Source organism: Carassius gibelio, chromosome B10, assembly GCF_023724105.1.
Source record: "Carassius gibelio isolate Cgi1373 ecotype wild population from Czech Republic chromosome B10, carGib1.2-hapl.c, whole genome shotgun sequence".
NCBI lineage: Eukaryota > Metazoa > Chordata > Actinopteri > Cypriniformes > Cyprinidae > Carassius > Carassius gibelio.
The window spans coordinates 15696514-15724364 of NC_068405.1; the positions used below are offsets into that span (position 1 = coordinate 15696514).

Here is a 27851-nt window from a genome sequence, read left to right on the forward strand (position 1 = left end):
AAATTTGACCTATCCAATCCGAACTACTAATTCTACCTTTAATTAGAACACAAACAGGACATCTTGTCAGCAGGATTATTTATTTATTTATTTTATTTTATTTTTTTATCAGGGCATACACTGCAGTCGTAATAGCCTAAATGTGCTGAACTGAGCTAGCACATCTTGTCAACAGGAAATACCTATCAGGATGTAGCTACTCCCACTCTTATAAATGTGTTAAAAATGTGGGTAGCCCTTCATAGACTATCACAACCATGAAATAATATCACAACCTGGATTGCATAGGACACACTTAAACTGTAAACATTCTAGTATGTTCTGAATTAGCAAAGCATTCATGATTATGCGTGTCAAGAGGAAAGATTGTTGATGAATAACAAATATATTTAAAAATATATTCTTGTTTTATATATATATATATATATATATATATATATATATATATATATATATATATATATATATGTGTGTGTGTGTGTGTGTGTGTGTGTGTGTGTGTGTGTGTGAAGATTATTATTATTTGAAGGTTTTTTAAGCAGTCTAGATTTCACTGAGAGTTTGTTTAAACCTTCTCCACTTTACACAAAATCAGACAAAAGGGCCAGTTAATGAAAAAAAAAACACCAATCAGGGTTTTAAAATTGGACATACTTTATTTTTTGAGTAACGGGTCTACATGTCTCACTGGAATAATAAACTGCAATAATCAGGTTTGTGGAGGTGACAGTTGCTGTATAAAACTGGATGAGGATCACTCAGTATTGAATACAGAACCACAGTCTTCAGTTCAGAGTCAGATGTGACACTGACGCTCACAGGCTGCTGACCGGCTCTGTATGGACAACCTTGAGAACAGATTATTGATGCAAAAAATAAATGGGGCGCTCTGATCAATGGCATTCAAATTCATTAAAACATGAGGATGACATTGTGTTGGAGATATGATCATGTTTTAAATTAAATGGCATAGGCCTACTCACACATTGCTGTGATGATCATGAGGACTGAAGTTAGCAGTGAAGAGATGAACAAAGCTATCTGAATATTATAACCTGTAAGTGAGAGGTTAATGAAGGGTCATTCTGTATTGTATTTATATTATTTGTAATGTATTTATATTATGTGTAATACCATTAAACCCCTCTCTGTTCTTATTACAGTCAGTAGGACTCATGTGGACTATTGCTGGTTTGCTCAGGGATGAGTGGTTTACCCAACACGAGTAGTGTGCACAGTCAGATATCTTCAGATATGAATGGAGGCTGAATGATCCATCAGGGTTGGTTTTGTCAGTGCTGTTTGTGAACGAGGCATTATGAAATGCTCCATTTCTCATCCACAGCTGCTCTAGAGCAGAAGGGTAAAACCCCTCAGAGATGCACCGGATCGTGGGAAATCCACCCAATGCACTTACATCTGACACAGACACAACTGGGTGTGCTATATGAAATATAAGACAATTATAGTAAAATGCTAGTTTATCAAGAGCAAACACTGTTATATGCACTCAAATGACTTGTCATTGTGAATTCTTACCAATCACTTGAACAAATGTTGTTTCTTCTCTCAAAAGCACAGAAGGAGGTGGTATAGTTCTTGTCAAAACACATTTGTAAGTGCCAGTATCTTTTATCTGCAGATTTGATATTTCAAATGACATTTGCACAGTTTCCTGAATCCAAATAAATCTACTGTGATTTCTACATGACTGATTTATCCATGAATTGTTATTTTTCATCACTGAGCACAATGTGCTATTAGTTTGCAGTTCTACTATGAAACCATCACTGTCACTTGATGGTTTGTAGTTACAGCTGATATTGACTGACATTCCTCGATGGACCGTCTGAATCGAGATACCGTTAAATAATGCATGTCCAGCTATAAACACTGAAAAAGACATGACAGACAATAAATATTCAGTTACATTTGAAGGCATTATAGTATGAAGATTTAATTCAGTGATTTTCAAAAAATTATTATAATCTTTGCTTAACCCTTATGCGTTGTTGGGGATGTTTTCTTCCACTAGGGGGTAAAGTTGAGTTTGATTTTGGCCACAACTTTCTCTGTGTTTCAGCAAATGGAAAGATTTTTGGTGACAAATCTTATTTGGATTCATATTTTGGGAAAATGTTTAGAACATTTTCGAAAACTCAACAGTAGACTGTGGGCAAATTCACTACCCTTTTGTGGAAAACATCCACTAAATTAAGCTGCTGTAAAATGAATCAGAGGTTGTGAATTTTATTTTTTGCATAGATCTATTAATCAGCCTCAGTCCTGATCAAAACTACCAAATGTTTAAAAAAATCCAAGATTTGAACTCTTTAATTACCAAGTTCATTAATGATGTCACTGATTTGAAAAAAAACCCCACACAAAATGACTTATCTTCAATATGAAAAGTGACACGCGCGCCACAATTAAGTTTGGGATAATTTTATTTTAAATGCCATAATGTCAGTTGAAAACATTGCAATTGTCTTTTTAAAATACAACAACGAGCATCACAAAACCATTTAAAGAGGCATGTTCAGTGGTCTTTGTGCCAGAAAACAGTCAGCAAAGTAAAATGATCTCAAACGTACGACACACTCTCTACAATCTATTCATTTTATAATCCTACTACTAGCATTTTATATTTAGACTAAAACCCCATTAATTCAGGTGAGAAAGTGTTTTGTGTATGTGTGTGTGTGGCTTTGCACATCCTGTCATGCTGGTGACTGGTCAACGATTAATCGATTATTAATTTAAACGACAATCGATCATTGAAGTAACTGATATGTTACAACCCTAAACTCCATATGCAAGCCAGAAACGAAGTTTTTTTTTTTCACAGGCCTATCTTAAGGGTTAATGGTCCCACCTAGTGATTAACTGTAAAACTAAAAATTTTTACCTCTTCCAAACAGGGAAAACCACCAACAATCAAGAATGCATGATTATATGGTGACATGGCTTTGCAATCAAAAAATGTCAGTATAATGGAAGTCAATGGGGCAAAAACAGCCACAAACAATGAATTATTTTTTTTTTTTAATCTTATGCTGCATAAAAACTAACAATGCATCAAAGCCAATGTTGTTACTAATCTATGCCCAAGACTGTGATAAAAGTAAAAAAAAAAAAAAAATCCAGCTACAATGACTTTTTATATTGAAAATAAGTCATTTTGTTTGTCCCCCCCCCCCCCCCAAGTCAGTGATCATTTATGAACTTGGCAATTAAAGAGTTAAAATATTGGATTTTAACATGTTGTAGTTTTGATCAGGACTGAGGTTGATTAATAGATTTATGCAAAAAAAAAAAAAATCTTGATACATTTTTGCAGCAGTTTAATTTACTGGATGTTTTCATCCCTAACATGATCGAAGGGATTTGAATTCGAACAATGCACACGGGTTAAAATTTGAACATAATTGTATAATCTTTACCAGGAAACAAAGAGATAAGCATCCACACACATGTTGATAATATCTAGTGAGAAGAGAACAGCAAGATAAATCATCGGAGAAGATAGGGATACATTTTGTATTATGAATACATCGTGGTGGTTTGTTTTTTGCTAATTACCAGCGGTATATTATCTCATTTTTGGACAATTCAAATATTAATATTATAATGTTGTTGACGAATCTACTGAAGTGTGATATCAGTCTTAAAAATAAAGTTGCTTCATGTTGCCAGAAGAACCTTTTTGTCTAAATGTTTCCATAAGGACCTTTAACATCTGAAGAACCTTTTTGTTTAACAAAAGGTTCTTTGTGGCAAAAGAAGGTTCTTTAGATTATAAAAAGGGTAAGAAAGAGATTGTTCTTTAAAGAAAGTTTGACTGAATGCTTATTTTTAAGAGTGTATGAGGAAGTGTTGGTATAACTGTCTTTTTGAACGTGTATTGTCTTGGTTTGTATTGTGTGTTTCTTGTTAACGGACCTTGAGTCTGGAAATAAAATAAAGTTTCACTAACTGCATATGTGCTTAGTTAAAATTACATGAAATATTGATTTGAACTGAAATTATTTCATGCAAAACAAAAGAAATCAGTGGACATAAAAAATGTGAAACTAGCACAAGTAGAAACTGTTTACCAAGTCAAACTCTCCGTTATACACTTCAGCAGTTATTTTAAATTCCTAAATATATTTAACAATAGAGTGACCAATCAGAATCAAGAGTTTCTAAATATATTTTTCTGTGGTGCAATGTGAGACTAAATTTCATGCATCATAAAACCACCCAAAACATGTATTGTATATGATTATGTCAGGAAACAAAATTAATGATTCAAGCTATTTACCAAATTCAACAAATAATATATTTGCAGATATATATTATAACCGATCTTATGTAATATGAAAAATTCTCACCATGGTGAATTTCAGAAATGGCATCCTCTTTTGTATTTTGCAGACACTTGCTGTTCTAACTCATGACGGTGCAAATGAAGAAGAGATGTTGGTTTGAGGTAGCTGCGTAATTTTAGTCAAGTCAGACACAAGCTCGAGTAATATGATGTAGTACAGAGATAGCACCTGTCTTGTAGACTGAAATAAAAATAACTCAAAGCTTAAGCCATGGCAATCAAGAACACTATGTGTTCTCATGCAGTTACCACGTGACAAACAATGTTATCTGTTCATCGACAGACAATCACAAATGATCTTCTGTTTCATTCTTTTATTCACTGGACAAATATAGATGGGGGGCGTTACTCGTTGTCCAAGCTACAATAGAGAAGTAACACCATGGCTTGCAGCTGTGACAGTCTAAAAGCACAAGGGACTTCAAATGATTAAATCAAATGACCTCTATACCTCATTTGCCTTTAACTTCTTTTGAGCATCTTTGTGCACTGAAAAACCAGTGAGGTCTAGTTATTTTAACCACACAGTGTGGGAGGTAGTGAGCATGTGTGCTGCAGGACGCTGTCATTTAGGTCACGTGTGAAAAAGGCGATAAGAAATAAAAAGAATGAATTATATAATGACCACAAAGACATTGCATGGATGATATACTCAGACTGAATTACTGCCTGCAGTTGCACACAAGTTTCAGTTGCATCTTAAGGCTGTCAGAAGCTTTTTCAAAGTGATTTCCTCATGTTTATTTATACAAAATCTTAATGCTATTTGTAGGCTTTAGTTTTGTTTGCTGAAGCTATTCAGGTTGAAAAACTCTACACAACTTTGTAATCTGAAAAGGTTTTAAAACATGAGGCATCATACACTTTCCGACTTTGTTTATGGTTATGGACAAAAAACTGGACATTGCACAATAAACGACTTTCAAACACAACAAACTCAAACAGAAACATGTAAGGGATGCATAACAAATGACTAGATGAAGTTTAAGGCTTAAAAATCTGAGTCTGTGCCTATTATAAACTACACAAATTTCTGTCAACCCAAAAATCTGTCGACTCAGCTGCCCAAAATCTGCAGACTGGCTGTAACTTTTGGAAACTGGTGTGTTTGGACTAAAAATTTAGCCTTTAGTGTAATGATTGAATAGTGTAATGATTACACAACCGCAGATAACCAGAGCCGCGCTAATAAATTTGGGCAAGCACCATATTATGAGTTTTAATATTAAGTACATATATGTTATAAGCAATATTGCCAGCTACTTTAACCATTAAGGCTCCACCAATGACAATAGTTTGAAAGGAAGCCACAGCAGAATGAACCATTGAGCATCTCATCACAGAAGCAATGCATTTTCTGTTTGTGAACTAATCTGTTGAGTGAACGTTTCAATAAATTACTCATGTTTCATGCCTGAATTATTCTGAACAAATCAACTGAATGCATAATTCAAAGACTCATTTATAAAAACAGTCGCTTGTTGCGTGTTGTATTGGTGTAATCTGCAAGAAAGACTCAATGAATCTCTTTTACTAATGCACTTTTGCATCAAATTTAAAACCAATCAAATTTTAAGACCGTGAGCCAGTTGCATTAACATTGCTACTTTGTTAAGTCTGTGACTGTGTCCGAAATGGAATACTTGATTAGATACTGATTTAATAAATAATTACTTAGTAACTGCTAAAAGAGTATGTTCTAGTTGTATGAATGTGCATAATATGACAAAATATCTTAATGGAACAGGATCTTTAATGGAAAATGATTTTTTTATCTTCCTATGTTGGCGATTGCTACAAATATACCTGTGCTTCTTCTGACTGCTGGTTTTATGATCCAGGGTCACAACTGATAAGCTGGTGGACTCATGATATGGTGTCTGTGTTGTGAAAATTTGACATATCCAATCCGAATGACTAATTCTACCTTTAATTTCAACACAAACAGGACATCTTGTCAGCAGGATTTTTATTTATTTATTTTTTATCAGGGCATACACTGCAGTCATACTAGCCTAAATGTGCTGAACTGAGCTAGCACGTCTTGTCAACAGGAAATACCTATCAGGATGTAGCTACTCCCACTCTTATAAATGTGTTAAAAATGTGGGTAGCCCTTTATAGACTATCACAACCATGAAATAATATCACAACCTGGATTGCATTGGACACACTTAAACTAGAATAGAATACATTCCAGTATGTTCTGAATTAGCAAAGCATTCATGATTATACGTGTCAAGAGGAAAGATTGTCCACTCCACAGATCAGTAGGTGGCAGCATTTCTTGGAAGATGGACAGTAGAAAGTGAAAGTTTTTAGGCAGTCTAGATTTCACTGAGAGTTTGTTTAAACCTTCTCCACTTTACACAAAATCAGACAAAAGGGACAGTTAATGAAAAAAAAAAAAACACCAATCAGGGTTTTAAAATTGGACATACTTTATTTTTTGAGTAACGGGTCTACATGTCTCACTGGAATAATAAACTGCAATAATCAGGTTTGTGGAGGTGACAGTTGCTGTATAAAACTGGATGAGGATCACTCAGTATTGAATACAGAACCACAGTCTTCAGTTCAGAGTCAGATGTGACACTGACGCTCACAGGCTGCTGACCGGCTCTGTATGGACAACCTTGAGAACAGATTATTGATGCAAAAAATAAATGGGGCGCTCTGATCAATGGCATTCAAATTCATTAAAACATGAGGATGACATTGTGTTGGAGATATGATCATGTTTTAAATTAAATGGCATAGGCCTACTCACACATTGCTGTGATGATCATGAGGACTGAACTTAGCAGTGAAGAGATGAACAAAGCTATCTGAATATTATAACCTGTAAGTGAGAGGTTAATGAAGGGTCATTCTGTATTGTATTTATATTATGTGTAATGTATTTATATTATGTGTAATGCCATTAAACCCCTCTCTGTTCTTATTACAGTCAGTAGGACTCATGTGGACTATTGCTGGTTGGCTCAGGGATGAGTGGTTTACCCAACACGAGTAGTGTGCACAGTCAGATATCTTCAGGTATGAATGGAGGCTGAATGATCCATCAGGGTTGGTTTTGTCAGTGCTGTTTGTGAATGAGGCATTATGAAATGCTCCATTTCTCATCCACAGCTGCTCTAGAGCTGAAGGGTAAAACCCCTCAGAGATGCACAGGATCGTGGTTATTCCACCCAATGCACTTACATCTGACACAGACACAACGGGTTGTGCTACAGTATATGAAATATAAGAGTTACAATAAAATGCTTATTTTATTAAGAGCATATAATATCCATGATACACTGTTATTCAATAAATACATTCAAATGCCATTTTGTGATTTCTGTTTTAATAATAACCTTTATTTAACCAGAAAAAAACTCTCTGAGATTAAAAATCTCTTTTACAGGAGTGACATGGCCAAGATGAGCAACAATAAGTTTCATCAAAGACTTACACAATTCAAACAAACTTAAAAGACTTAAAACAACTGCATTTCACTGATTTATCTTACATTTGCCAAGTGATTTCTTGAAATCGATCCAAAGACAGCAAATTTCTATAGTTTTGAGAACGCAGAAAATATTTATCAACAGTTTTCTGTTTTACAAGACAGGAAAGATAAGAATGCAACATCCCCAAGATGGCTTTGTAAATAATGAAGTACTAATGCATTTTTCTCCTACTAGACAATGAGGACCAACCCACTCTGTTATACAAGGCACAATGATGAGTTGAGGGTTTAAAGTTTGATATAAATCATAGAGAACCATGATAAACAGCATCTAAAGTAAAGAGAAGATATGAAGGTGCAAACTGATACTTTGCGTCTCCGAAGTCAAATAAAGATAAAACTTTGTCAACAATGATGCCAAGATATTTGTACTATTTTACTAATTCAATCACAGTACCTTGTAAGGTCTGAAGATAAATAAATTACTTTCAAGTGTTTTTGAGCCTGAAATATAAACGGCTGACTGAAGCTTACACAAGGCTTGCTGCCCAGAAGAAGCACTACAGTACATGATAGTATCATCTGCGTAAAAATTAAGGTTAGCATCTTGAATGTCATACTCCAGACTGTTTAAATAAATGGTAAATAAAAGGGGTCTCAAGACAGATCCTTGGGGAACACCTTAAGCAGTCTCCAGTGAATTGGATGGTTTACTTTCTATTTGATATTTCAAATGCCATTTGCACAGTTTCTGGATTCCAAATGCATATACAGTGATTTCTACATGCCTGATTCATCCATTAATTGTTCCTTTTCATCACTGACCACAATATACTATTAGTTTGCAGTTCCACTAAGAAACCAACACTGTAACTTGATGATTTGTAATTACAGCTGATATTGACTAACATTCGTTGATGAACCTAAACTCTTACATAATGCATGTCCAGCTATAAACACATAAAGAGACAGGACAGAATTAATAATAATAAAAAACAAAGATAGAAATGTGATACATTACTGGTCTACTATTCTATTTTTTTATATGACTGACAATTTTATACGAACGAAAACAGCCAGAAGAAAAAAAGATAAGTTCAGCAGCACTAGATATTAGAAACCTCATCGGAGCAGCGTTAACATTTTTGTAATTGAACTTCAGTGTAGGCTAACAGAAAGTGTAGCTAGTGTAAATGTACACTATGTATTTAAAACGTACAACATTAATTATTTTGTATAGGATACGTGTTTATCACGGTTTGTGAAAAGCGTCTCTTATTGAAAATCATTTGTTTTTAATCAATCACTAAAATAGGCCTCCTTAATAACAGTTTTGTTTTGTTGATCAGTATCCATCCGGTGAGAAGCCAGTCACAACAGTTGTCTCCTTTAAGCCCTTCATTGATCAGACAAGTCTAGTATAACAGTGTTGCATTGCTTTGAAAGCAAGCAGGGTTCAGTTTTATTCCAAGCTGAAAAAGAGTTTTATGGGTTTGGAATGAAATGGGAGTAAGAGATTAATGACAAAGATTTCAATTGAGGGTGGAGTATCCCTTTGCTGGCAAAGATCACACGCCTTATATTTTGTATGTGTCATATACTCTGTCAACATACAGTACAAGCAGCAAAATGGGAGGTTAAATAATCATATAGAAACTATATATTACATACAAGAAATGGATCTGGATGTCTATCAATGTAAAATCTATAAATGTTAAATATTTGGTGTTCACTGTGGAGATGAGCGGACTCCGACAGGGCTGCATGGAACTGGATGATGGTCACCCAACAATGAATATAGGTCAAACTGCAGGTGAGATTGGAGATCAGGCTCAGGTGTGACATTCACTCTTACAGGAGACCTGTGATGTGCTCTTCCTGGATGAACATGAGAATAATGACTCCATCAGAATATTTCTGATTCTTATAGCATTTGTTTTAGATTTCACTGAAAGCATTATTCTGCAATTGGTTACTGAGATTTAAACTGATTAGAAAAAATATACACCATGTGTTGGTGATCAAATGTTAAACTCACTGGAATGCTTACACACAGCCGTGATAATCAGTATGGTGAGAATCAGCAGCGCAGAGGTAGCCAGAGCTATCCATACATTTTTATCTATAGAAGAAAGTTATTGAGCAGAATTACATAACAAAACTGATTGTTTAACAGAACTATCCCATGAGACACAATATGGTATTTAATGCTATTAGTACTTTCAATAAAAAATAAGGAATACCTCTGTCTCCGTAACAATCAGGAGACACGTGGACTATTGCTGGTTTGTTCAGGGATGAGTGGTTTACCCAACACGAGTAGTGTGCACGGTCAGATATCTTCAGGTATGAATGGAGGGTGAATGATCCATCAGGGTTGGTTTTGTCAGTGCTGTTTGTGAATGAGGCATTATGAAATGCTCCATTTCTCATCCACAGCTGCTCTAGAGCTGAAGGGTAAAACCCCTCAGAGATGCACAGGATTGTGGGAAATCCACCCAATGAACTCACATCTGACACAGACACAACTGGGTGTGCTATATGAAATATAAGACAATTATAGTAAAATGCTCATTTATCAAGAGCAAATACTGTAAATAATACACTGTTATATGCACTCAAATGACTTGTCATTGTGAATTCTTACCAATCACTTGAACAAATGTTGTTTCTTCTCTCAAAAGCACAGAAGGAGGTGGTATAGTTCTTGTCACAACACATTTGTAAGTGCCAGTATCTTTTATCTGCAGATTTGATATTTCAAATGACATTTGCACAGTTTCCTGAATCCAAATAAATCTACTGTGATTTCTACATGACTGATTTATCCATGAATTGTTATTTTTCATCACTGAGCACAATGTGCTATTAGTTTGCAGTTCTACTATGAAACCATCACTGTCATTTGATGGTTTGTAGTTACAGCTGATATTGACTGACATTCCTCGATGGACCGTCTGAATCGAGATACCGTTAAATAATGCATGTCCAGCTATAAACACTGAAAAAGACATGACAGACAATAAATATTCATTTACATTTGAAGGCATTATATTATGAAGATTTAATTCAGTGATTTTCCAAAAATGATTATAATCTTTGCTTAAAATTGAACAGAATTGTATAATCTTTACCAGGAAACAAAGAAAGAAGCATCCACACACATGTTGTCAAAGCGTAACACTTTGATAATATCTATTGAGAAGAGAACAGCAAGATAAATCAGTCGAGAAGATAGTGATACATTTTGTATTATGGATACACTGTTGTGGTTTGTTCTGTGCTAATTACAAGCGGTATATTATCTCACTTTTGGACAATTCACATAATAATATTATAATATTTTTGTCAAATCCTAGGCTTACTGAAGTGCGATATCAGTCCTCTTCACTCTTAAAAATAAAGTTACTTCAGGATGCCAGAATAACCTTTTTGTCTAAATGTTTCCATAAAGGACCTTTAACATCTGAAGAACCTTTTTTTTTTTTTTTTTACACAAAAGGTTTTTTTGTGGCAAAAGAGGATTTTTTTCAGATTATAAAAAGGGTAAGAAAGAGATGGTTCTTTAAAGAAATTTTGACTGAATGGTTATTTTTGGAAACAAAAATGGTTCTTCTATTGCATCGCTGTGAAGAACCATGTAAGCACCTTCTTTAAGAGTGTATGAGGAAGTATTGCTATCACTGTCTTTTTGAACGTGTATTGTCTTGGTTTGTATTGTGTGTTTCTTGTTAACAGACCTTGAGTCTGTAAATAAAAGTTTCACTAACTGCATATGTGCTTAGTTAAAAGTACCTGAAATGTTGTTTTGAACTGAAATTAATTAATGTAAAACAAAACAAAAATCAGAGGATATAAAAAAGTGAATTTAGCACAAGTAGAAACTGTTTGCCAAGCCAAACTCCAGGTTATGCACTTCAGCAATTATTTTAAATTTACTAAATATATTTAACAATAGACTGACCAATCAGTATCAAGAGTTTCAAAATATATTCTTTCTGTGGTGCAATGTGAGACTAAATTTCATGCATCATAAAACCACCCAAAACATGTATTGTATATGATTATGTCAGAAACAAAATTAATGATTCAAGCTATTTACCAAATTCAACAAATAATATATTTGCAGATATATATTTTAACCGATGTTATGTAATATGAAAAATTCTCACCATGGTGAATTTCAGAAACGGCATCCTCTTTTGTATTTTGCAGACACTTGCTGTTCTAACTCATGACGGTGCAAATGAAGAAGAGATGTTGGTTTGAGGTAGCTGCGTAATTTTAGTCAAGTCAGACACAAGCTCGAGTAATATGATGTAGTACAGAGATAGCACCTGTCTTGTAGACTGAAATAAAAATAACTCAAAGCTTAAGACATGGCAATCAAGAGCACTATGTGTTCTCATGCAGTTACCACGTGACAAACAATGTTATCTGTTCATCCAGAGCCAATCACAAATTATCTTCTCTTTCATTCTTCCATTCACTGGACAAATATAAATGGGGCGTTACTCATTGTCCAAGCTACAATAGAGAAGTAACACCATGGCTTGCAGCTGTGACAGTCTAAAAGCATAAGGGACATCAAATGGTTAAATCAAATATCCTCTATACCTCATTTGCCTTTAACTTCTTTTGTGCACTGAGAAACCAGTGAGGTGTAGTTATTTTAACCACACAGTGTGGGAGGTAGTGAGCATGTGTGCTGCAGGACGCTGTCATTTAGGTCACATGTGAAAAGCCGATAAGAAATAAATAGAATAAATTATATCATGACCACAAAGACATTGCATGGATGATATACTCAGACTGAATTACTGCCTGCATTTGCAAACAAGTTTCAGTTGCATCTTAAGGCTGTCAGAAGCTTTTTCAAAGTGACTTCCTCATGTTTATTTGTACAAAATGTTAATGCTATTTTTAGGCTTCAGTTTTGTTTGTTGAAGCTATTCAGGTTGAAAAACTCTACACAACTTTGTAATCTGAACAGATTTTAAAACACTAAGCATCATACACTTTCTGACTTTGTATATGGTTACAGAGAAAAAATTGGACATTGTACAATAAACAGGGCCATCGCTAGTGAGGTGAAAGGTGGTGATGATTATAAGGGCCCACGGCTGATACATACAAAATTATGTCAAAACACCCATCTTGGAGGGTATTCTCGAGAGAAAAAAAATTACACAAAAAAGATTTATGTCTTAAATGAAAATAACCAGTGGACAAAGAAATCGGATGTATTTCCTTATATTGGATGCACTGTCTCTTAAAGTGACCACCCCAATCTGCAGTGTTTGTCCTTAATGTAAAGAAAGAAAATCACTCACTGCTCTTGACTGAATTACTTTGTAGATTTAACAATAATTATTCCACAGTTAAAACAAAAATTGTTCAAACACCAGGTATAATTTTTTATATTTTTTTTTACTAGACCTGACTATGACTAGCCTTAGCGTTTTTTTTCTTTAATTGCTAATACAACCTTTTTACATAACAGACTGAACAAAATTAAGCTTTGCTTGGTAATTGGTCAACAAAGTATTGATAATTGTGTAATTATATTCATACTAACAGTTGTCTGAATTTTTGATTGATAGTAATCCATTACTGTATATACCTTTCTATCAAAGTTATCTGACATTATCAAGATGAATTTGTTGACTCTTCTTGTCATATTTTGTTGCCATCCATTATAAAAATTAACCGTGGTTTTACTACAAATAAAACCAAAAAACCATGGTTACTATAGTTAAACCATAGTAACTTCAAATTAACCATGGTTTTGCTATATTAACCATAGTTTAACCATGGTATTTGTAGTAAATCTGTGGTTATACAAATGGAAGTCAACACTCCATGGGCCAAAAAACCATGGGTTACTACAGTTTAACTATAATAAAACCATGGTTATTTTTCGTAAGGGATTATCTAAAGTATAGTTAATAAACTGTGATAATGTGAGAAATGTTCTGCTTTGACTATATTAGTTTTATGCGCTTTTTTGAAGTTTTGATTGTGTTTACAGTGTGCAATATAACATGTGTTCATGTTTCGCGTGTAAAAAAACACAGTATTCTTCAAACAATTCACCTATCTGTATACCGCTGTTTTCACTGTCATAAAAACAGGCTGATGACTTCCTTGTTCTATGAAGCCTCTCCTTCAGAAATACGTAACGAGTTCTGATTGTGCCAGCGGTTCCTGTGTTGTGATTCGACAGCAGCTTACAGCACGCTGCCCTCCTGCAAACATGACTGGGCTAGTTTTGAGAAGCAAGTGGGCAGGAGTGTGTGCTGGAGATGTATTTATAGTCACAGGAGCGTTTTTACTGACGAGATGCGCATGAAATTCGCATTCGTTTTTTTGCACAGCCCTAACATCTAGTTAACAAAGCTAAACAGCGTTGCCCTTTGTGTAATAAGTAACAGAAACTGTTAAACGCACCAACTTAAATAATAAAATACACTTACCGGTTGTGGTCCATAAACAACGCCTTCTCCAGACAAAGAGGGAACTGCTCCATCTTTCAAGAATAATCTTTGTGCGAATCCGGCATTAAACTGATTGAGAAAGTTGTCCTCAGCAAGCTGTCCTCAGCAAAATTTGCTGCACATAGTTTTACATGTGGATTATAATTTTCCGGAACCGAGTTAAACATAAATTGTAACCATTAATCTCCAAGTACAGCTTTCCTGGGAAGCCCAAACAAAGATTTCAAAAGACATGGCGACAAACACAGCTCTTCCTTCTTCTCTGTCGGAGTGCAACAAGGCCATGCCCCCTGTTTGTGAATTCATGTGGGCAGGTTAGTCAAAAAACTGTTTTAGTGACGTCGTTACTACAGGAACTAGAGGGCTGTAGTCCAAACGGGTCGTTTTTTTGTAGGCGAATTCTGTTAAATCAAATATCTCGCTTGGCATTGAACTTTGAGCTTTAGGATTTTACAGATATTATTTATACTCTAACAACAACATTACACACTAACTAAAGTTTAAAACATGGAATCACGAAGAAGGGGACCTTTACATTTTTACAATGAAGACTGCAGTGCTATTTTACATTAGATTATTCGGTTTCTGTCCCTGGACACCTACAAACTTGAAAAACGTAAACATTGTGTAAATAGCACAAATTATTAAATAGAACGAACATACAAAATAAACAATAATGTAAAAGTTTCAAACAGGGCCCACTGGTCCAATCTGTACTGGGGCCCCACAAACCCCAGCTACAGCCCTGACAATAAATGACTTTCAAACACAACAAACTCAAACAGAAACATGTAAGAGATGCATAACAAATGTAGTTTAAAAATTTAAGTCAAATAAAATCAATCAAATTTTAGTAAAGTGCCAATCATATGCACATTTCAGAATATTCTGGAAGTATTAGGTCATCCAGGTAATTTCTTTTTGTCACATACTGCTTTTGCATATATATAGTAACCATGTCTTAATGAGCTTGACGAATAGAATTTAACCAAGAAGTAATTGTGTTACTTTTTTATTCAAATTCGACCAATCAATCTTTTAGTAAATGACTTAAGTTATGAAGAAAACAAATTAGATGAGTTATTGTTTTAAAACAAGTTTAAGCAGTTCATGCAACTGGCCTCATAACTAAATTTTGTTGTATTGGTGTTGTGAAGAAGATGCACACAAATCTAACATTGCGCTCATTCAGTGTTTATTGTACAAATGATGGGACAATGGCAGGGCTGCACGGGACCGGATGATGGTTACCCAGTGTTGAGTACAGTATCTCAGACTGCAGGTGATCATGGAAGACAGGCTCAGGTATGAAACTCACTTCTGCAGGAGACACAGACCACTGACTTGCTCTTCCTGGAACAAGATAAAAGCACATATGAGATGAAATTAACACCCTATAACAACATCAGTACATATGTGGGCACAATCAGGTTCAAATAACACAAAAGTTTTGTCATGACTTTCAAGATAGTGCAGGCTAGATGGAGAACTGAGGTCATTAAGGTTAACTAGTAAAACCAAGAACTGGCACTTAGTGTGAAAGATTTGTGACTCACTCTGCTAACAGAATTAACTTAATGTGATAAAGTGACATATTGCTTGATATCTAATGAAATCTTATGCAAAAATGGATGTGAACCATTTCTGTTTCAGAACGACACTTGAATCAGAATAAGCACACCATTAGCGTAAACACTGAGACTTACTGTAATGTTTACATATGACTGGAGTGATCAACAAGACAGTCAACACCACTGTCAACATGACAAACACTACTGTCACAGTCACACCTATGAGACAGAACAATTGCAAAGGCCTCATGAAAACAGTATGACACATTAAGCCCTTTCACACATACAGACTTTTCCGGAAAATTACCAGTAAATTGCCAGTAAAGAGATCATGTGTGAACAGGATCTTTTAAAAAATACAGGTAAATTAATTCTGGTAATTTTATGGCAATTTACCAGTATTACTGTGTGAAAAGGGGTATTGAAATAAGAAATACGTAACAGCTCTAAACTTACCCCCACTTTCGTAACAGACAGAGCTTGATAAATTGACCATGAGTGGTTTGTTTAAGGAGGAGTGATTTAACCAGCAGGAGTAGATTGTATCATTGAAGGTCTGTGGTGGCAGTATAAGGTATGATTGCTGACTGAAGAATCCGTTGAATGATTTATTTGAGAACGAGCTGTTGAGAAAGTCTCCGTGTCTGATCCAAAACTGTTCAAGAGGATCATTGTAAAATTCAACAGAGCACAGAATCAAGGTTGATCCATCAGGCCTCTTCACACAGGACAGAGACAAGGCGGGACGCACTGAGAGGAAGGATTAACACACAAAATGCAATATTTAGTTCTAGTTCTTTTATTTATAAAGCACATTTAAAACAATCACATGACTGACCAAAGTGCTGTACAACATATTGATCATAGATAAAATAAAATATGCTACATTTGCACAACAATTAATTTGCAAATGCTTCAGAAAACAAGTGAGTTTTCAGAAGGGATTTAAAAACCGAAAAAGATAGAGCAGCTCTAAGGGGTGCTGGCAAGCTGTTCCACAATCTAGGGCCCATCACCGAGAAAGCTCTATCTCCTCTACGTTTCAGCCTTGTAGAGGGAACCAATAGCAGGTTTTGATTACTAGATCTTAAATCTCTGGAAGGGTTGTAAGGGTGCAGCAATTCAGAGGAGTAATGCGGAGCGAGATTGTGCAAACATTTATAAACAAATAAGAGTATTTTAAAATGTATCCTAGAGTTAACAGGAAGCCAATGAAGTGCTCGCAGAAGGGGGGTGGCAGAATCATATTTGCGGCCTTTTTTTTTAGAAATTTGGCTGCTGCATTTTGGACCAATTGTAAACGAGCTACTTGGGACTTTGAGATGCCGTAATACAAAGAGTTGCAATAGTCCAATCGAGAAGTGATGAATGCATGAACAGCTATCTCAAGAGGTTTTTCAGGCAGATAATGTTTAATTTTAGTGAGTAAGCGAAGCTGGAAAAAGCAAGAGGCAACAACTGAGGAGACTTGTTTCTCAAGAGTGAGCCGACTGTCTAAGAATACACCAAGGTTCTTAACACACTTTGACTCAAAAACTACCAGGTTGTCCAAGGTTGAGTTGTTAAATTTAAAATTGTCAGATGGACCAAAAACAATGACCTCAGTCTTAGAGTCATTTAAGGTTAAAAAGTTACTGGCTAACCAATGCTTTACCTCATCAAGACAGTGAATTAATGGCTGAAGGATCGTTTCTTTTAATGGGCAGATAGATCTGTGTGTCATCAGCATAAAAATGGAATGACACACCATGCCTTCTCAGAATCGAACCCACGGGAAGCATGTAGAGAGAAAAGAGCAGAGGTGCTAAAATGGATCCCTGAGGAAGTCCGAAATTAAGAGGTGAGGTAGAAGAGGTAAAATTGCCAATTTTGACTGAAAAATATTGATCCGTTAAATAGGATATAAACCAATTCAAGACTGAGCCTTTTAGCCCCACACAATATTCTAATCTAGACAGGAGCAACTGATGGTCAATAGTGTCAAATGCAGCAGTCAAGTCTAAAAGGATTATAATCACGGGGTCACCTGTATCAGTAGCAACTAAGATGTCTTTAACACTCTCAGCAGAGCTGACTCAGTGCTGTGGAAGGGCCTAAAGCCGGACTGAACGAATTCTGAGATCTGGTTAGTACTTAGAAAAGATAGTAGTTGACGCAACACAATCTTTTCCAGTGCCTTAGAAATAAAAGGGACCACAGATATTGGACGGTAGTCAATATTTAGCATTCAGATCTACCTCTGTAATCTAATCTATTATGATTATTAAAAAAATATTTACCAATAACTTGAACTTTTTGAAATCCCAGATCCACTTCAGGTGGTTTTACAATCCTCCTCACAGTACAGGTGTATGTGCCGGTATCCTGAATTTGAAGATTTAAGAGCTCAAATGATATTTCTTTAGTCTCTGGAATCCATGTGAATTTGATGGGATCTTTACAGTTTCGTTTGTTCCATGTATTCTCATGTAAGTAATACGAACAAAGTGTATGATTTAATGTTTTCAGATCCACTGTCATGCTTTCTGTGTCATCCGTTCGGCTGTAGTTGCATCTTATTCTGGCAGACTCTCCATGATTGACAAATAAAGTTGTAGTGTGATTCACTTCTGCATCGCCAAATGCTGAAAAATAAGGACACATTAACAAAATTTCTCACGTCAACCTGTGAAATGCAAATTTAGGTTCTCTTTGTACAGGTGCTTCCTGTGTACGGCACATAAAATATTTATAAGAAGTACTTGATGTGTACATTGTGACATTTTCATGTTGGAGGAAATGTCAAATTCTTCAATTTGTTCAAAAAGTTAAGCTTGAAGTGTATTATCATTAACATTTTTATTACCAAAAACTGAAGACAACAGCATCCACCCATAACAGATCTGAGAAAAACACTGAAAAATAAATGTCAGAAAAACAGAAATGTCATTTGAAATATACAAATTTAACCAAGATCTTATGTATCAAGTAATACGATTCAGTGTTGCATATTTTGTATTGGTTAATTAACACACTTAAACTGAAGAAACAGTTATCTTCAGAAGAATCACACACTCACCATCTCTCTTTCCAAGGAAAGTGCTGTGTGTTGCTTCTGCCTCACTGTTTTGCTGAAATGTCATATGCTGTGAAACTAGGTTGAGGCAATGATTTCCTCTTTAAGTAAACCATCAATCATAAACAACTGACATTAATACATCATCTGGATCCAGTCAAATTCCTTGTATATTTCATTATACATTTAAAAAGAGTAAATGCCTAAAACATTCTAACAATGATGGACTGATCCTATACTAGACAAAAGTTAAATCAAAACAAATGAGAACCAAACGAAATCTTACAACCATGACTGCTTTATACATTTCACCAAAAGCATAATATAAAAAAATATAAATTATTTTCATTTATGTATTTAAATTTTTGATCCTACAGTTGCATGTTAGCTGGATGTTTGAAAATATTTTCAACTCATCTCTATATGTACTTGTCGACCACAAACACTAGGTAGGCAAGACTGGGAAATTTAGTTGCAGGCTTATGACGCACCATGTGTAATCTGTAAACAACTAGCATATGCATAGGAAAAAATATTATCAGTGGCTTAAGATAGTGTGAGATAGTGGTAGTAAGTTCACCAGGCTAAAGAGATTTTTTTGGTTTGACATTTTATTTATCTAGAAGAAGATACTTACACTGTGAAAAAATTACAGTAAAAAAATTGCAGTTGTGGTTGCCAGAATTCTACCGTAATAAATATGGTAACAATATTTTGGGTTTTATAGTTTTACCTTAAATTTACAGTTAAATACCATAATTTCCTTAATTGATATACTTTTAATATACCAACCTACTGAAGTAATGAAACGTGTTTAGCACCTTTGTTATACACTGATAACCGGCAAATGCAGGTGGTGACGAGAAAGTCATGTGATAAACCAAAGCCCATCACAAGCAGCTTTTAAATAATAAAATACATAGAAGGTGCACAGTGTCATTCACACAAGCATTAAACACCATCATGGTGAGACTCATTAAACTGAAATATGCAATAAACATTAATTTAACAACATTATATGTAACATACAACCCTAAAAAATATAACAGATAAGAAAAAAAACATTGTTATTTCAAAGAAATTAAATCGATAACATTTACGGTAAAAAAACCAACAGATGCAGTTGCCGGAATTCTACCGCAAAAAAACAATATGGTAACAATGTTTTAGGTTTTACAGTTTTACCTTAAATTTACAGTTAAATACCGTATTTTTTTATCAACTGATATAATGTTAATATACCAACCTATTGAAATACTGAAATCTGTTTTGTATCTTTGTAATACACTGATAATCACATAATTCCACCACATAATTCTGGGATCGCCAGTTTAAGGTTTTTACCCTGTAAATTAACCATTTAATAGGTTTGTATAGCATTTTCACAGTTTTTTACTGTTAAAATAACAGTCATTTTTTACAGTGTGTACCTTTCATTTTTAAATACAACACAATTTTATTGTTAGCCCAAATGCTCCTACACAATGCTTAAACACAATGAAAACACAGTTACTCCAAAAGTACTAATTGTAAGTGCCTAAATGTGGATTCTCAATTATAAAAAATACAAGCAATTTGCTTTACAATCATCACAAATTGTGCATCAGCCAGACCCACTTTAGCACACTTTCGCCTACATGTTGCCTTTGCAACAACAGCAGGGCCTGTCTGACATCAAAGCAAAGGTTATATAAGCCAGAGTACTTCACTCTTATAAAGACTAACTTCTGGATGTGGTTTAGTGTAGACATTATTACTGAACATTTAGTCTAATCTCTCCCTCTGCTTATATAATCAAACGAAGAAGTTGTGAAGTATTAACTCCTACATTTTGGTTGCAATTAATGGGGCTTTCACAATGGCAGTTTAGTTCAAAACAAAACATGGTTTGCATGAAAAACTAGTGATATGAAACCTGCCACACACACCCAGGAGTGCACCGTGTTACCAAAGTAGACTACATGTAGGAGGTGGTCAGCTCAGCAAGTCGAATCTGCACTTGTTCCATGCATAGGCGCCAGCCTACCTGTTGAAGTCATTAGTTTGTATGTGCAAGTGATTCATATGTAATAGAAGATTTAAGGCGCCTGGAACAAACACACTTGGATTAGGACAGCAGCAAATGTGCCTGTTGTGAATTGTTTGATGAATGTCCAAAATTAAGAATTTTATTTTATTTTTTCAATTTTCCACAAACAGTGTGTAAATAGTGTTTTTGAAAACAAGTTTTGAGAAAGCGAATATACCATTAAAAGTTACTGGAATTTTTTTTTTGTAAGAACCTTGCCAGAACATTAGCCAAAGATCTGAGAACATTTCCTGTTAGCTGGACTTATAAATTTCTTCTTTAAGATTTTGACATAATGTTGAAAGAAAGCAAAAAACAGACGTATACTGATGTACTAGTGTTTGAAGGGAAACTTTTTTTAGCTGTTGAACTATTTCTTAAATTGCATTATTCTAAAATGTATTAATGAAGTGTGACTCTTCAAGGTAATTGCTATATTTACCAAAGTTAACACACATATGTGACCCTGGACCACAAAACCAGTTATAATTCGCATGGGTATATTTGTAGCAATAGCCAAAACAACAACAACAAAAAAAACATTGTGTGGGTCAAAATTATCAATATTTATTTAATGCCAAAAATCATTAGGATATCAAGTAAAGATCATGTTCCATTAAGATATTTAATAAATTTTTAACGTAAATATATCAAAACTTAATTTTTGAATTGTAGTATACATTGCTAAGAACTATTTTCTCAGCATTTTGATATTTTTGGTTTCAGATTTCAGGTTTTCAAAAATATTATCTTGTCCTTTCAAACCATACATCAATGGAAATCTCATTTATTTAGCTTTCACGTGATGTATAAATAAAAAAATCATTATGATTGATTTAGGGTCACATATGTTTTTTGTCAGGCAAGATAGTAATGTTTTTTTGATTGGATTGTACCAGTATAACAGATATATAATAGATGTACAGTAATGCTCTGAAACAAATGGATATACCAAAAGTCCTCTAGACCTCATTTGCTGCCTCCACCAAAACCTCTCTTATATATCAACATCTTCATGCTCTGATTATGCAACTGCATTTAAAAGTGTTCAAGTCATCTGGTTATTTTAACCACACCGTGTGGGAGGTTGGAAAGATACTTCGAAGCAGGTGATGCATCAAAGCTTGATGTAGGTCATTGGTAAACATGCAAAGGCAGTACATGTAAAAATAAAGGTTTAATTATGACCTATACTGCCTTGGATCATATCTTTTTTCTGCACTTTGTAAGGCTGCCATAGGAAGCTCTTTCTAAGCTCCTCATGAACTTAGGGGCTTTATATGAAGCTATAGCTACGCTGTTTTTAACATAGACAAGATATTCAGAGGGCGCAATTAAGATTGCAATGTGGCTTAATTTCCATTAAAAACAATGCATTTTTGCATTTAAAAATGCAGATGAATGGGGTGAGGGTGAAATGCAGCATATTAAACTGAAGTTGACTTTCAGTCAAGCTAATTTAAACACTGTGTTTTTAGAACACTGTGCCATACATGCGACCCTGCAGAAGTCTCAAGCAAGAAGTCTAATGCATGTTTACATAGAAATGCAACAAAAAAGCAGCATAGTGGAATGCAAAAACATGTTCTGTGTAAAATGGCCACTTTTTTAAATTGTGCTAGGGTAGTGAATGATTGAGATACACAGTGACTTGAAAAACTATTATTGTAAATGTCTTCAGTCAGTGTTTCTTGGCTGCACGGGACTGGATGATGGTCATAAGTTGAATACAGTGTCTCAGACTGTAGGTGATCGGGAGGACTGGCTCAGTTGTGACACTCACTCCAACAGCAAACATTGGGTGCATCTGATTCAGCTCCCTAATTCACTAGTCAGGATACTGATCATGCAATCAGCCACTTTAGTGCGTTTTTAGTTTCAAAATCCTTCCAGTGCACCAATGCGTGGTAAACCCAGGGAGTACCGATGCTCACTATGCTCTGAAACTGGAAACTATGACGTGATAGATGATTTGACACATAGGCCTATGCACGTGTCGCTAGATAGTGAACACATCTATTTATATTTATAATTCATATTCGGATTAAATGTTGTAAGGACATGTAACAATGTGTTTAAAAATTTTTTTTTTTTAAATGTATAGAAAATAGGTAGGATGTGCCTGTTGCTGAGTAATTCCAGTGGTGACGTACAGTGTTGTACGTTGACAGTAGTCATGTCCAAATATGAGCCAGGGTCCATACCTGTGCCTTGATATGTGAGCACAATATAGGCCTACTGACTGACAAGCTATAGGGTGCTGATTGAGACACACCCACAGACTAGTGAAGTGCTCTTCCTGAAAGAGCAGAGACACAAAGTAATGATGGTTGATCACATATGAGATGAAGTTAACCCCCGATTGGCCTACTTGAAAGAGATAACAGCAGGGCATCAGACAAAAAATTTAAATAAAAACGAATGAATCACTTAAGGAGCCAATGGTTTCTGTAAGAAACAAAAATGGTCACCAAACTAAGTACCACATAATATTGTGTTTTATTTATTTACACTATAACATTTCAATTATGTGTTTACAGTAAGTCTCCCTTCCTTTTACAGCATCAGTAAATGTCCTGGGAACTAAGGTTCACTTAAAGCGAGAACTAAACATCTTCAGACTTTAGAACTGCCTAAAGTTACAAAGAAGTGTTTATTTAAGAGGATCTGTGTAACTAGTTGTGGATACTATGTTTATTACACAGTATACATAAATATTTCAGCAGATTGGGCTCCATTTCAATGCATCCTATAAATGTTGTCATACGTCTTGCAAACATCCAGTCTGTTTTTTATTAGTAACATGCAATTGAATAAGAGGTGTTGAATTTTTTTCTTAGCTCCTTGCAATTTTTTTTATCATATAGACAACAGGTTAAGTAAAATATCAATATACAATATAGCGCATATCTCTATCAAAATGCCCCCTTTATATATATATATATATATATATATATATATATATATATATATATACACACACATATACATACATACATATATATGTATATATACACACACACACACACACACACATATATATATATATATATATATATGTGTGTGTGTGTGTGTGTGTGTGTGTATATATATATATATATATATATATATATATATATATATATATATATATACACACACACACACACACACACACACACATATATATATATATATATATATATATATATATATATATACATATATACACACATATACATACATATATATACACATATATATATATATATATATATATATATATATATATATATATATATATATATATATATATATACACACACACACACACACACATACACACACACACACACACACACATATATATATATATATTTATTTATTTATTTTTTTTTTTCTACCAAACTGATGAGCTTATTGGTGACGCTGAATGGTTGTTCTGAGTTACATGTGTTTACAAGCTACACATTTTCTGCAGCTTGTACAACTGAATGAGTGATTACATGAGACATTTCAGGAATTTGTACTGCGTCTTATAATATAACCTTTGGTGTCCATTCATGTTTATTTCATGCTATAGTAACCTATATGATGGTAGCCTTACAGACTGACGGCTGAAGTTCAGATGTTCATGTTTTTATACAGTCTATAGTCTTCAGCAGTGCATCGATCGTTTGCCTACAGTACCGAGTCAGTTTTTTTCTGTGTTTCACACGCTGAGTTAAAGTGACAGCACATTGTTTGCAGTAAAAATTAACATAGATTAACACAGAAATGCAGTAATTTCACAATAAATTTATACAATTAAAGCCTACTGTGTTTCACAGTCAACACATGGCTTTTTGGCTTGGTATAAAACAAGATAAAGAGCACATTTAGATAAACAAGGCAACATACCCAAATGCACTTTTATGGAGGCAGAAAAACAAAGTTCCTTAAGACCCGTGGGATGCTTGTAATAAAGATTTAAATAATGCAAAAGGCACGAGAGTCAACTGTTTCTGTCAGTGATGAGTTAAAATTTTTAATGTTTGTGATACGCTAACAAGAAAAGTCGGTTAAATGTTATGTTTAAATGTGTTGCCGCTTGCTTGAGCAACTTATTATACAGACCTAGAAGTCAAGTGCATGAATAATACGTTGTTTATATTTATTGACTTTAAACTAATGCCTATGAAAGATTGTTACTGTACTGTGATAAAAGAGTATCACAATGCTGAAAAAGCTTCTTCTTTTTTTACATGATTTGAAATCAAAGTAATGAACAAATGTTGTGTTTGTGGCCTAAACAGCCACGGATCAGTATCGGACTGCAAACGCTCTTGTGTGAAAGCACAAGTGCTGCTTCTGCACCACATACGTAACGCACACGGACTGCATAAGCACTGCAGACGGATTATGAGTGACGTGTGAGACAGGTGTGAGACTAATATGTAGCAAAACTCACAAAAAATGTGAGAACTTGTCATATTAATATTTGTATTTGTAAGTTGAAATGTACACTCAGACAATGATCAAAACACCCGTGTTTTGAATTGGAAATTGTAGATTATTAGTTACAAATGTGTAAAATGACATTCACACAAAGAAAATGACATACATCAATGTTTTTGACATTTACTTTTGCACTTTACTTCAGCTTCGCTGCACACGTCAAGATTTTCAGATTTTCAACCTCTCGAGTTTAGCTACTGATTTACCTCCATACTGTATATATGATGGGGTTCCACGTCCAGCTTGAGGTGAGAAAATGATCGCAAATTCATTATGACAGAGCACAAAGATATTGTGATTATTTATTGTGATCATCTCACTGGAGCCATTTCAGCTGGTTTGCTGTCAACACCGATGTTTGGCAGGTGAGAAGACTTAAGGTCTTTTTTCAACTAAAACTTTTTTTTTTTCACTAAAACTTTGATTCACATTGTTTTTTTATGTAAACATAGCAACAGATATGATCACAAAGCCAGCAGGAAAAAAAGAATAACATGCAAATTTTAAGTCACAATGTAAGTTTATATAGCCAAAAGAGGCAATGTCAGCAAAGATTTCACTAGCAAATTAATATTTTTTGGTTGCAAATGGCAAATGTGACCCTTTTAGGCACAGTCTGGAACTCTATAATATCTGGACATACAATTACATTCATAGACAACTGTAAATTTTTATTGTACAAGGTCATTAATTAAGGTGTAATAATAAAATTACTGGTAATAAGCATTCCAGTATTCAGTTACAGAATCAAAATGAAATTTAAAATAGAAATAAAATAAAAAATAAGATACTTAAAATAGACAGAGTTCATACCTAACACTTAATGTTATATTTGCCTACAAGACTAAAAAAATCATCAAAATGACTGTCAAAACCGCAGAGATGACAAATGCCACTGCCAGAGCCTCAGTTAAATCTACAAGACAGAATTATTGCAAAAGTCTGTTATAAACGACATTATAGGCAATTTCTTATAGATATGTCATTATGTCATAGAGTATATAACGTATTTAAACAAGAAAAACTTACCCCCTTTCTTATAGCAGACAGAGCTTGATAAATTGACCATGAGTGGTTTGTTTAAGGAGGAGTGATTTAACCAGCAGGAGTATACTGTATCATTGAAGGTCTGTGGTGGCAGTATAAGGTATGATTGCTGACTGAAGAATCCGTTGAATGATTTATTTGAGAACGAGCTGTTGAGAAAGTCTCAGTCTCTGATCCAAAACTGTTCAAGAGGATCATTGTAAAATTCAACAGAGCACAGAATCAAGGTTGATCCATCAGGCCTCTTCACACAGGACAGAGACAAGGCGGGACGCACTGAGAGGAAGGATTAATACACAAAATGCAATATTTAGCATTCAGACCTACCTCTCTAATCTAATCTATTATGATTATTAAAAAAATATTTACCAATAACTTGAACTTTTTGAAATCCCAGATCCACTTCAGGTGGTTTTACAATCCTCCTCACAGTACAGGTGTATGTGCCGGTATCCTGAATTTGAAGATTTAAGAGCTCAAATGATATTTCCTTAGTCTCTGGAATCCATGTGAATTTGATGGGCTCTTTACAGTTTCGTTTTTTCCATGTATTCTCATGTAAGTAATACGAACACAGTGCATGATTTAATGTTTCCAGATCCACTGTCATGCTTTCTGTGTCATCCGTTCGGCTGTAGTTGCATCTTATTCTGGCAGACTCTCCATGATTGACAAATAAAGTTGTAGCGTGATTCACTACTGCAACGCCAAATGCTGCAGAAAAACAAATACAACAACAACTTAAATATCTCATGCCAAGCTATAAATTGTCCAATTATTTAGAAGATATATATGTAATAATAATAAATGTATTCTTTTTTTTTTTTTTTTTACTGTAAGCTGAAGTCAGAAGTATCCACCAACAACAGATTAAAGAAAAACACTGAGGAAAAAAGAAAGATGAAAAATGTAAAAAATTAAAGTCACATAGCAACATCATTGTGCGTTAATGAAGACAGAATTTATGTTTTTGGTTGATCTATCCCTTTCGGTACTTTTTAAAGTAAAATGATATGAATAACTACTATTTTATTATATCAACTAAAGCAAAAGATCCTTACAAATGGCACCATATTCATATTTATAATTGTTTTCAAATATCAATATAAGAGACATACACTCACCATCATCTCTCTGTCCATGAAGGGCGTTGTGAGTTGCATCCGCCTCATGTGTTTTGTTTAATGTCTCATGCTGTGAAATGGGTTAAGGTGGTGATTTCCTCTTTAAGTAAAGCATTGTTTAGGTACAGTCGACATTAACATACTGTATATGAATCCCATCAAATTCCATTTTGTATTTATTATACAT

The 27851-nt window shown here is 34.5% G+C and overlaps 1 protein-coding gene across 6 annotated transcripts; it reads right to left on the reverse strand.

Moving 5' to 3' along the window:
* Window positions 1–642: 642 nt before the first annotated feature.
* LOC127966898 (uncharacterized) lies at window positions 643–27365 on the reverse strand. 6 transcript variants are annotated; one of them, XM_052568244.1, is made up of 11 exons: window positions 18953–19262; window positions 18740–18788; window positions 18174–18518; window positions 16351–16644; window positions 16030–16113; window positions 11999–15676; window positions 10961–11021; window positions 1540–1893; window positions 1135–1443; window positions 984–1055; window positions 643–848 (listed from the first exon to the last, which is right to left on the reverse strand). In XM_052568244.1, exons 6-11 carry the CDS (start codon window positions 12020–12022, stop codon window positions 685–687), a joined length of 984 nt encoding a protein of 327 aa, XP_052424204.1. In that variant the 5' UTR covers window positions 12023–15676; window positions 16030–16113; window positions 16351–16644; window positions 18174–18518; window positions 18740–18788; window positions 18953–19262; the 3' UTR covers window positions 643–684. The 6 variants fall into 6 exon arrangements, with proteins under 6 accessions (XP_052424204.1, XP_052424203.1, XP_052424207.1 ...); XM_052568243.1 differs by lacking the exon at window positions 1540–1893 and adding an exon at window positions 10474–10827 and having other exon boundaries at window positions 18953–19260; XM_052568248.1 differs by lacking the exons at window positions 643–848; window positions 984–1055; window positions 1135–1443; window positions 1540–1893 and adding exons at window positions 7429–9704; window positions 9865–9948; window positions 10070–10363; window positions 10474–10827 and having other exon boundaries at window positions 18953–19245.
* Between the last annotated feature and the right edge of the window lie 486 nt (window positions 27366–27851).

Bases quoted from the DNA above. Each gene is read 5' to 3' on its own strand.
- LOC127966898 (XM_052568245.1), bottom strand. From the start codon at position 12,022: ATGCCGTTTCTGAAATTCACCATG. The intron at 11,022-11,998 runs GTGAGAATTTTT...TCTTCTCAATAG, and splicing joins CGTTTCTGAAATTCACCATG to ATATTATCAAAGTGTTACGC. The intron at 849-983 runs GTGAGTAGGCCT...TCTGTTCTCAAG, and splicing joins CATGATCATCACAGCAATGT to GTTGTCCATACAGAGCCGGT.